The 12,224-nt window shown below is 47.7% G+C and overlaps 1 protein-coding gene across 1 annotated transcript; it reads left to right on the top strand.

Moving 5' to 3' along the window:
- Nucleotides 1-5,783: 5,783 nt before the first annotated feature.
- Nucleotides 5,784-7,406, top strand: LOC144104066 (protein argonaute-2-like). The gene is made up of 2 exons (XM_077636857.1): nucleotides 5,784-5,996; nucleotides 6,943-7,406. The coding sequence occupies exon 2, from the start codon at nucleotides 6,988-6,990 to the stop codon at nucleotides 7,255-7,257; it is 270 nt and encodes an 89-aa protein (XP_077492983.1). The 5' UTR covers nucleotides 5,784-5,996; nucleotides 6,943-6,987; the 3' UTR covers nucleotides 7,258-7,406.
- Nucleotides 7,407-12,224: the final 4,818 nt, after the last annotated feature.

Consider the following 12,224-nt stretch of genomic DNA (forward strand, 5'->3'; position numbering starts at 1 on the left):
CCTCCAGGCCATAGACATCGTCTTGAGGCACAGCCCCTCGATCAACCTTGCACCGGTTGGACGCTCGTTTTTCAGACCGCCGGGACCCAACGAGCACAATGACCTCGGAGGAGGCCGGGAGGTGTGGTTTGGCTACTACACGAGTGTTCGACCCGCCCAATGGAAGCCCATGCTTAACGTCGACATGTCAGCAACAACATTCTACGAGTCGCTTCCACTGGTCGACTTCGTGTGCAGGTTCTTAAGCGACAGCCGTCGTGTGTTGACGCCCGCAGACTTCCGGTCATTGCGCGACAACCAGTACGTGCGCCTGAATAGGGAGCTCAAGGGACTCCGTGTCAAAGTGACGCACCTTCCGTACCCGCGCAAGTACAAAGTGGTCAAGATCACGAGAGAACCTGCGAAGGAAATCTATTTTGAATCAGAAGGTAGTCAGATCTCCGTCGCCGACTACTTCCAGAGCCGCTACAGGCGCTTGTCGTACCCGAACTTCCCTTGCGTGCAGAGTGGCAGCCCGACGCATCCGGTCTACATTCCTCTGGAGGTGTGCGAGCTGGCCGAAGGCCAGCACTGTCGGAAGAAGCTCGACGAGAGTCAGACCGCCGAGATGATCAAGCGCACGGCCAAGCCGCCAGCCAAGCGCTTCCAGAAGATTCGTCAGTCTGTGCGCGACATGGTCAGCAGCTCGGACAAGTACCTGCGAGAGTTCGGCGTCAAGATCAACACTGAGCCCACTCAGGTTGTGGGCAGAGTGCTCGACCCACCATCTCTGGTATTTGAGAACAACACCATGTGCAAGCCGCGCGACGGTACGTGGGATCTCCGAGGGCAGCGCTTCTACAAGGCGATGTCCATGACAAAGTGGATTGTTCTCAACGTGAGCCGCTTCGCGCACAAGGATTCCCTGGAAAACTTCATCAGGATGCTGATCCGCATCGGCCAAGAACTGGGCATGCGCATTGCGCAGCCGCTTGCGGTCATCACGTTCGACACAAACCGCCAGCCCATGCGGACCGTTCTCACGGAGCAGCGCAAGCAGTACCCGCAGTTGGAGATGGTTGTGGCAGTGATAACAAAAGCCACGAACTACGCTGAGATCAAGCAGGTGGCAGAGACTGAGCTCTCTCTGCGCACACAATGCATCTTGGACAACAACGTGGTCCAAAAGTGCAACGCAGCGCTCATCCAAAACCTGTGCCAGAAGATCAACGCCAAGATGGGCGGTATCAACAATAGTCTCCTGATGCAGGAGAAGCCGAAGCTGTTTCATAGGCCCGTGATCGTCATTGGAGCAGACGTGTCGCACCCATCGCCTGGAGACAAGGTGAGGCCATCCATCGCCGCGTGCGTCGGAAGCCTAGACACTGTACCGTCCAAGTTTCACGCCACCATTCGGGTACAGATTGAAGACTCCAAGGCTAAGGCGCGTGTGGAAATCATTAGAGACCTGAAGGACATGATCAAAGAATTGCTACTGGCTTTCCACCGCGCCACCAGGCACAAGCCCGAGCAGATCGTCTTCTACAGGGACGGAGTGAGCGAGGGGCAGTTCTTGGAAGTCCGTAACTATGAGGTAAGTAACTGCGCCTACTACTATACTGTGCCCACTAAACGCTCATCTTGTTAAGACAGTTTTTCCCGCATTCAATGTCACTAGTGTCATTGGATAACCTTTGTCTTTGGAGAAGCCGACTAGCTGTGCATATACGTAACGACACCGAATTGATCTCCACAGGGATATAATTTCAGGACATCCAGGATATTCATTTCTGGAGACGTCTTGTCGGCGTTAGTTGACCTCAGCTTGATCGTTTCTCTTCAAAAGGTGGTAAACATCCAAGACTGAGGCCTCTGGCGCGGTTTTGTACGTATCCGCTCCGCCTCTCATCCTTCTTACGCACGGGCGATTATAACTGCTGTGCAGTTGACCGTCCGTTGAGCTGAACGACAGTTCGAGGTGTTATACCCGTGCCACACGGTCAAGTTTTATGTCATTAATTACTTAGTAAATCAATTTTTAACGCAATTGGCGCGGTGCCACACACTTGTATTTAATGACATTAGACAGACTAACTGGCGTTTGCGACCTTCTGAGTTCGCCACACCTCATTCGCCCGAGATCTGTATACTCTTTTCGCCATTCCGCATGCGGAAAGACATGCAACTTTTTTGTGTGAAGTCACTACCCAGAGTATAATCGTTTATTCATAAACAACACTATTTTTAATAGGAATTCATATGTACTGTTATCCTGTGAGCTGACACACGAGTTCTACTTTTACACACTTGTCAAGCGAGAACAGTGGCATTTTCTACAAAATAATTTTTATATTATATTTGAAGGGCATTGCTGTTATACTTTCTCATTAACACTGTTTATATTCAGGGCTTTTTTTTACTGCCTTGAAGGCGGTGTCGTCACCGTGACTAGTTAAATTATTTATTTACTTATATACAGATACCTTATAGGCCTCTGGAGAGGCATTGTGTAAGGGGGCGATACAGAAGTTAGTGAGAAATAGGCCAGAAATCCAAAAATTATATTAAAAGTACAGCAAAACACACAAAAAACAGGTGAGTTCAGATAAGATATCGCAATTCATTAACAGGGATAAAAGTAAAAAAACCACTCTGCTTCATGAAACAAAAACAGGAGAAATGCACGAAGATTTATACAAAAGCCAAAGAAAACATATCAGGCATAAATGAGCAAAGCTGCGCATCACGAAACCGAAGAGGCAATAGTCTCAAGCTGCTGAAAACGAAGTTGTACGAATCCTGAGTATTTAAATGACGTGCTAACCGTTATCAACGAAATGTTTGGGTATATCTTCGCGAAAGGGGTCTTGATGAGCCTGCAGGGCGGTGCAGTCCGGAAGATCGTTCCAGAGACGAATGGCACGCGGGAGTGACGAGAAGTTGAAATCATGTGTGTTGCCATAAATTCGGCATAGCTGCAGTTATAAGTAGGAGGGACGTTGTAGATGTGCTGGCGGTGAATCAGTGGCATGGACGTATTTGTGAAAGATAGATAAAAGGGCAGTCTCGCGACGAATTTGCAAAGGATGCATGGAGCGAAAGTTTGATCTGCAGTTGGGTTGCACTGGACTGATAACTGTAATTTTGCCAAAATGAGACGACAAGCCCGATTCTGGACAGCTTCCAACTTCTCTATTAGATATTTCTGATAAGGTGACCAGATGGATGAAGTGTACTCTAGCTGCGGTGCTACAAAAGTAATATAGGCTTGTTTACGCATGTCAGGGGTATTGCATAGCAGGTTACGGCGAAAGAAAACTAGTGACCAGGAAGCATTAACGAAAGTGGTGGATGTGTGTTCAGCCCGAGAAAAGTTTGGTGAAATATGGACGCCTAGAAGCTTATACTGCGTATTCCGAGCCAATGTATCGTTAATATTGCGGTATAGAAAATTCGAAGTTGCGCATTTTCGGCTAAAAGTAATTATATTACACTTAGAAATGTTTAGTCATTAGACACGTTTTACACCAGTCGTTTATGCAATCGAGGTGACTTTGAAGTACAAGGTGGCCATTAGTAAATTTTATTGGTCAATGAATAATGCAGACGTCAGCAAATATGTGTATCTAAGATGAGATTGTTGCTGGCAGGTTATTAATGTAAATTATTAATAGTAATGGACAGAGGAGGCTTCTAGCGCCGCGCCCGATGTAACATCGCAAACAGGAAATTAATACTTGTTAACAACGGTGTACTGCTGGCAATTAGAAAGAAAACTACGGACCCATGACAGAGTTAAAGAATGTAATTTAAACGCACAAAGCTTAGATATTTGTCGGCAATGTTCTACCCGATAAAATTCTTTGGCAAAGTCCAAAAAGGTGGAAGTGGGCAGTTTTCGTGCGAGTGTTTGTTGCCACTTTTGAAAACCGGTACAACCTTTCCTATTTTTCAACCGGTGGAAACCTCACCTGTAGATATTAACTGCTTAAAGATATGAAGGAAGATGATTTTGGAGACAGAAATGGCATTTCTTTAGTATTTTGAATTGATTTAATCAACACCAGAAAAAGAGGGTACTAGGTTATTTATCAGGTGTACTAAGCCATCAAGTGTAATGTCAACCGGCGCCATGTACGGGCAACCAAAATCAGGTACATACGAGACGTTAGGATTATCTTCTTGGGTGAAAATATATGCGAAAAACGAGTTAAATGCTTTAGGACATTCAGCATCGAAGTAGGGGGTGCTGTCAATATCATGTATTGATATATCATTACTGACACTGTTCGGACGTATTGTTTTGAAGGACTTGCTTTTATTGTTCTTAAGTAGCGCAGGAAGGGCTTTTTGAAAACAAAAAATTTCGTCACAAAGGCCAGAACAACAGAGGTTTAGGTAGGTTTTTTTGTACAACCGTTTTTTTCTTATTTCTCATGCATTGATGCTTTCTTGTAAAGCAAGTGTTAGGTTTATGATTTGACAGCGTGATAAGCGGGACATGTTTGGCTACTATTTCGGCGAGCTTGCCTCTAAATTGAACCCGCGGTTATATTCTACTGACTTATATTGAAAAGAGGGTGTCAGAATATTATCAGAAAACATTTGAATTTCGTCATTTATTGGATTGTAATCTCCTCTGTTTAGTTGCGAATCGGTAATGTCAATAAATCTGCCAATAAATAATAATGTCGTTAAATCTGGACGTGTAGCGCCAGCTCCGAAAATAATGGCATAGGCAAACTTAAGGCTACAAACATCTAGAATGTGCGCGTGTGGCACGGGTAATAAAAGGCAGCGCCACCTGCTGTTGAGATCTCAGCTCAGTGGAGATACGCAGTTGGACCAGTCTACTGACCCACTGCATCGGCCGAGTCGGCGGCATTTCCGGCTGCCACATCTTGCTATCTTGGCTAATATAAGTACAACTACAACTTCCATTATAGTCGGATACAACTCAAGAACCCAGCAACTCAAGAACCCTGAATGGACTGTCTTGCAGCCAATGGCATAGACCAATTCTCATGAGCCTGCTTGGGTAACCACGTGGCGAATGCTAGATGAAAGGGGTTAGTCTCCCCCCTCACAGGGAAGACTATTGTCACTGCCACGGCGCACACCGCATTGTCAGCCTTGAGGGTTCGTGATGATAAGCCGAAGCCATTGGCTGGAATGGGGTCCTTTTACGGAGAAAATCGGCTTCATTCTTGAGTGTATCCGACTATATTCGGATTAGTGTAGCCAGAAAAAAAAGCCCGCGAAGTGGCACCAGTAAAACAACGGCTGAGCGGTGAAGCCGGACGTTCCTGTACTGAATTTTTTTTGGCTCTGTGTGGTTGTTCACTACAGGTATACTGAAACGCCAAGCTTGCACAGAAATTTTTGTTGAGTGAAGTCAACTAGGTGGTCAATGCGCAGAGTTAGGTGCAAACCGATCACGTGATCCGGAATGTGGACCGCGTGAACTCAATTTAGAGGAGTATGCCGAGTAACTGCAGCCGACTGTTATTCATTTCGGCATCAGTTGGAAAAGCTGCACTTCCGTTGAACTGAACGGTAGCTGAAACGGCTCGTTTAACCAGAGTACAACCGATAATAGCATTGCTTAAAAAAACGGTGATCTTCGCCGTACACTCTTTGTGAAACGACAATTGTATAAGATACGACAGCATAGATCGTGAACATCCAAATTGTTTGGTTTACATTCTGAACTAGGCAGATATCGTGATGATTCGAATGGCCTTTCAGCCTTGACCAACATTTTTTGTTTCCGCTCTCAAATCTCGCAGGTGAGCGCAATCCGGCTGGCGTGCAAGGAACTGTCTCCCAACGAGACCTACGAGCCAGCAATTACTTTCATCGTGGTCCAGAAGCGGCATCACACGAGGTTCATGCCCGCCAACGACCGCGACGGCGTGGGCAAGTGTCACAACGTCCCACCAGGCACGACCGTAGACTCGGTGGTCACGCACCCGCTGGACTTCGACTTCTTCCTCTGCAGCCACTTCGGCATCTAGGTAGGCGTCCTCTTCTCCGCTCTTGTTGCGATTGTCAGCGGGAAGAAATGGTCTGCGGTGTTTTCGTTTATGAATTTGCGGAGGAAATAGTCCGGGCGCCGGCATCGCCAAAGTCGTGTCGCGTCGTTAATGCGCTACAAATTCCAGGAGCGCCTGCGGTGTAGGCCTTCCACATCTTGAGGAAACGGAAGCATGGTTTTCGAGATCACCTACGCGCGAAACTGTGACGGAAGATTTCCGCTTTACATTGAGTCCATCAGGAGCGCTGTGTGTGACTGTGTCGTCATCGTTCACCTTTGGGGAAGCGGTATCGGAAGTTGCGCATGGGGGGCCTCTATGCCAGTGCTCAGTGATGCTGTCATGTGGATATGGTCATTGGTTTTTATTCTCGAGGTGGCGTCTACTGAGCCATGATTGCAGAAGGTTGGGTGAAAAGAGAAGCGCTTGATGTTTAGCTCGTACGTAAAAGTTGGAAGCGGCTTTTAAGTCTCAAAAAACGGTCAAAAATTGATTTTTGTTTAATTAGTCGTGTCGGCTTGTATGCCTCGGTGTTTATGCTGTCCCGAAGTCGGGACACCGACATAGATGACGATGACCGACCAATGCGCTGATGACAGCCAGCCAGGAAATAATAGTTATTCACTGTATTTATTGGCGCGAGGGCATCTAAGGCCAGATAAAGCCGGAAACATGTTGTGCATGCGGCATTAGGAGCAGGGCAAGTGCATGGGTTGCTCATGGGCACTGCCGGTTTTTGTATATTGCGTTTAAACACTGTCCTTCCCACGTAATGGCGCATTTAAACCGCCAACACCACGCCACACCACATCGCACCACAAGCAGGACCACACCGCACCACCACATACCTCGACACGACGCGACACAACATGACACGGCCCTTGGAATTCTCGCATGTGAATAAGTGTACTCCTCGGCGCACCCGCAGGGCACCAGCCGGCCGGCCCACTACTATGTCGTGTGGGATGACTCCATGTTCAGCGCGGACGACCTGCAGAAGCTCAGCTTCTACCTGTGCCACACATACTCCCGATGTGCAAGGAGCGTGAGCATCCCGGCCCCTGTGTACTACGCGCACCTGGCCGCCTTCCGTGCAAAACACCACATCGCCAGCAAGCTGGAGACGTCCGGCGCGGTCAGCCAGTCGTCTGAGGGCGGCGGTGACACAGTGTTGACCACTGCCCAATACGTGGAGGCCGTCAAGGTGCTGCAGGGACTGCAGGCCTCCATGTACTTCGTGTAATGGAGGAGGTTCTCCGCTGCCCCTGCATTCCGGTTACGGTGAGCCTGGAGGCGCACCACTGACGTCATACCCAACAGTTCTGGAGAAAAGCAATCTGGAACGGGAAAACGTTTAAAGGCATTTGCAGGGAGGGTGTTATATAGGGTATAGGGAGGGTATTATGAGCACAGTGTTCCTCATATATTGTAAAATTCTACTACAACGATCAATATATCCCCAACCTACCGCCTGCAGGCTTGCATTTTTTTTTTTGCTTTTAACGTTTTTGCTACAGTACAAAGTGTTCCTCATTGGTTTTCTATTACAGTCATAACTGCTCGATGCGAGCAATGAAAACAGTATAAAAGGAAGATTTTTCCAGATATCGGAAGAATGGGCCTTGAATATTTCAATACCAGAATCTTACACTTTCCCAAATTTCATTTTTTTTTGTCGAAGAATGTTGGACATGTGCGCAAGACGTAGAGGACAAGATATACGTGACACGCAGTGGACATCTTCTCCCGGCCCTCTTGGCGTTGCACTGTCGTGTGTTCAAGGCGCAGGTGAAGTGGTATGCATGGGATGGACGATAAAGATCACCGCTTTAGGAATGCCGTATAGCAACATTTTTTAATGCGTTTTGTTGTAGTGAGAGACGACTTAACTGTTAAGTGCTGCTCCGCCCACATTAGGGCCGCTGCATTGAATTCCTCCACGAGGAAAAAATTAATCGGTTATAAATTCGTTTTGTGTTACCGAAACTAGAAGTTTACCACCAGACGAAATTAAAAACGAGAGAATTTTGATCCAAATTCTATGATCGGAACTTAGAGTGTTTCAGTTTGGTTCATTGTAAGCTACACATCACAGATGCGCAACTGAATAGGAACATGAACACAAAGCGCTTGCCCTGTGTTGTGTGCCTTTCACGTGTTTAATTGCGCTTAGTTCAGCTGTGCATCTTCTATGAGCGCACAACCAAAATTTTCCGTTAAATATATATGCGCCTAATATTCTTTTTTTTGTCGTCCTAACAAAATGTTATTGACCACTGTCCGGCGATATTTTCTCTTTTTCTCGCTGCCTGCGCCCCGACTTGCTATACTCATATATGCTGTATGTATTGCAGGCAGAGAAGAACCTGAACTGAATTTAACCGGCTTTCTGCACCTTGAGAGCATTTCATAGCTGCACAAAAATGCGATCTAACTTTAAAAACCGCAGCCTTCGCGACGTTCAACTGCATAGCCGTCAGCTAGTTGTCAAGCCCCGCGGGTGTCCCTTTGCGATAGATAGAGCGAGAAGCCCTTTAATTTAAACAAGAGATTTTAGCTTGCATGCTACACTCTAAACACAAACAAACGCCTATATGGGAGTAAGAAAGAGAGTAAGCTGCCTCTTAGCGGATAGGACAGCTTACTTCCCTTTCTTACTCCCTTTTTACTCCTTTCTGTTTAGAGCATACTCTACATGGGGAAGAGTATTGTGGCGAAATTATCGTAAGGCGAGAAGCGCGGAAAATATCTTTATAGCAGTAAAAGAATAAAAAAAACAATAAATATAATCTAAGCATAAATGGGCCGTCAATTTGCGCTGAGGTACATGGACAAGTAATGCTACAAGATATTAAATGGTGATGCGCAGTATGTCCTACAACGGGGCTATCAGTGTTCACTGCATGAATAGTGCATAGTGGTGAGACTTCAATTCATAGCGGTGAGTTGTTTTCTATTTGCCTATATAGGCGACATTGGCCTTTTCGAGCGGATGCATGGATCTCGGAGTTCGTTCTGTGAGATCGCTGTATATGCCATTTGTCACTGTTTTTCAGCATTCTCTATAGATACCAGTGTGATGAACATAGAGATCAAAAATCTTTCTTTGTGATCGGAAATAATCGCAAATAATCGGAGACTATGAAATAACGGATTTATTTTCTTGGAGTTGTAGCTCCGCAAGCCTGGTATGAGCAACTACTAATCGGTGGTTTTCGTTGTTAGAGGCTCGGGCTGGCTTTGATTCAAATTCGACGGAACAATTTCCAGGTTAGCGTAAGTCAGCCAAGCCGCCACTAATTGCACCTTTTGTTTTCTTGCAGGCTCGCAAGGCGAAGAATTTCCTTGGTTTTGTTCTTTCATGTGCTGTCCGAAGAGTGCGGGAGCCTACATTGTTGTTTGCTGTTCTTGTGCCTTGAAATCTATTAGGTTCTAATAAAAAAGGTCGATAAAGTTGGCCGTTACATGAGGTTTCCTTGTCTTGCAGTCACTGGCGCTTGCATTGGCCAGCGTTGTCCGGATCCAGTCTTTTCAACTACAACACATGCTAAAAAAGTGATAGGGTTTTGAAACGTAGTTAAGCCGAGTAGAGGTGCGAAAGCATGTGTTTGGCTAGGTTGGCTCAAGGTTTTGCTTGGCTGGTTGTGTTTTGCTTTGCTGTGATATTGGGCTAAGGTTAAGCTCTGAAAGAGGTTAGGCTGATCTCATCTGTTCACGCCGCAGATGGAAGTTGATATAGACGATGACGTGCAATGGACAGCATGAGTGAGTGTGGTTTTTTGACACGAGGCGTGATCGGCTGCGGAGATAGCACAGTGCTCCTTGTGTAGTGGCGAGCGAATCTGATCTGTTCGGGCCTCCGAGGTTTCATCGCCCAGTCGCAGCAATACTTATATTTTATTTCTTCATGCGCCTAGGTTGACATTCAAAGTCAAGCTCCGCGCAAGCTCGGTCAGCCGATTAGACTTCGTGAGCTAGTCCCTTCCCAAGCAGCGCAGGCAAATGGGCCAATTTTGCGAATGACTGATTTCACTCTGCTGATAAAAATTTGCCAGTATATTCTCAATATTGGGCCGATTAGTTGTGCTGCTGGGTGTCAGTACTTCGCGCACCTTTGTGTGCGCACCGAGACACCCTTAGAGCGTGTGGGGGTAGCGGTCTCGGTGCCAAAAGAGATGCCATTGACTCAATGTGCCAAGCTCAGCCGGAGACCAGCTACCAAGAGCCGAGGGGGTTGGTCGTTTGGTGCCCAGCCTTCGCCGGTCGCAAGCCAGAGAATGGGTCGGAGCCAAAGGTTCACAAAACCAAACAAAGCTTATACAGCAGAGAGACGATACAGAGGATTTCGCAATCATTCGTACGAGCACATACAAAGTGATTTACAAATACAGTGCAACTCATGCAAATTAACAATCGAGAGAGATTACAATTCAACAGAATCTGCATTTAAAGCGCACTAACACAGAGCGAAAAGAAACACAATTTGTTCCCCGGGCACTGGGAGAGTAGACGACCTGAGGAGCACGACAGGGCCGATCCACAGACTGGCGCACGTTACCTCGGTGGTCCGTGGCTGGTCGAGTGGTGTTCTCCCGGGAGTCGTGCGTGCGCGCATGTCAATGTTCCCGGATGTTCCCTCTGAGGACACTTGACTGCATGCCTCAGGCCATAGCGCCCGCATGCATGCCGGTAGTGTTCGGTTTCGGCACCGGCCTCGATCGGCGGCCCACGTTCTTCTTTAACCCTTTCCCTTCGAGCAGAGTGTGCGGTCTCGTCACTGCTTTGGCGGCAGAGTTGGCGTCACTCCGTATGCCAGCCCTGCTACGACGGCGCCGCTGCTAAGCGCAGCCACTGCCCCCTGGACAAAGAGCCTTTGCAGGAGGAAGACATGGCGTGGACAACCATCAGCAGGGGCAACGTTCTCGGCCGAAAGGTACGCCGCTGTAACTCTGAGCACGGCTGCGATGCCGAGTGCGTGGCGTCCGCCATGTTGGAACACTTCGCCAACACCTACCAGTACCACGCCATGATCTCCCCTTGTGTATCCAGATGGTCCTGCACCAGGACATTGCGGAACATCTGGAGCGCGACTGTTTATCGTCCCGCGCACGCGAACAAGACGATAAATTTGGCAACGTATTCATGCAAATAAAAGAAGCGTTAGGAAAGATACAGGAAGGGAATGGTGCCCTGCGGATGAAGCTGGATTCATTCGAGCAGTGTCTGCGCCCTGAGACTTAAAACACAGTAGCATCTCAGTCCACTACTATCGCCAGTGCAGTGACGGACGCTCTAGAAAACAAGGTTTTGGGGCTCAAGACCTTGGCCGAGACGGCATTAGCTGAACACAGGCGCGAAGTCGCATCGGAAATCAGGGACGCACTGGCTGGAAACGGGAGGTCCATGAAAGAGGTAGTCATGCCAGAGTGTGAGCGGACAGCGCTGTTTATGAAGGACAAGGTCGTAGAAGCCTTGTGTGAAGATCGCACGCTGGGAGATGCCGGATTTTTAGCTTCGGTGGCGTCTGCTGGAAAACAGGCTGCGTCAGTAGACGACGAGGCCAAAGCTGAGGAACAGCTGATCATCGCTTCCCTGAACATCGGTGGTGATTTTCTGGACAAGTAGGTTCCGTTCGATTGAACCATATATGACTGGGATGAATTTCTCTCCCAAGCACGTTCTTCGCCATTCCACACAAGCAGCGATGACCAGCCTAGCTACCACCATGGAAACCTTATAGTTCCGTGCCAATGTTTTCACGGCCACCGTGTTTGGCCTCGTGTTTACATACTCGAGGGCTTGTGCGACAAATTCCTGAATTGACCCATGGATAAGAAGGTTAAGCTAGTTCTCATCGATCCTAGCGACTGCACGAGACAATTAACTGTAAGGAACGCAATTCGACCAGTCCGCCGCTGCGCTTGTATGCCTACTGCCTTTGCCAACTGCATCAAGTTACCATGCTTTGCAGTAGGAATATACTACCGTTGCTAAGAGTAAGCATTCCGTATATTTAGTGACTGAAATCTCCTACGGAACTTGGGCAAAATACCCTGCCCCTAAATGTGAGCGCGCTAGAGGACAGCTTACTTTGTTTTTACACCTTTATCGGCTTATTCGTGTATAGATTGTGGGCGCTATATATGGCACATCTTCGGGGTTACCGACAGGGGCGTATTTATGGGAGGAAAGGGAGCCCCCCCTTATCTC

The sequence above is a fragment of the Amblyomma americanum genome, chromosome 1, assembly GCF_052857255.1.
Source record: "Amblyomma americanum isolate KBUSLIRL-KWMA chromosome 1, ASM5285725v1, whole genome shotgun sequence".
NCBI lineage: Eukaryota > Metazoa > Arthropoda > Arachnida > Ixodida > Ixodidae > Amblyomma > Amblyomma americanum.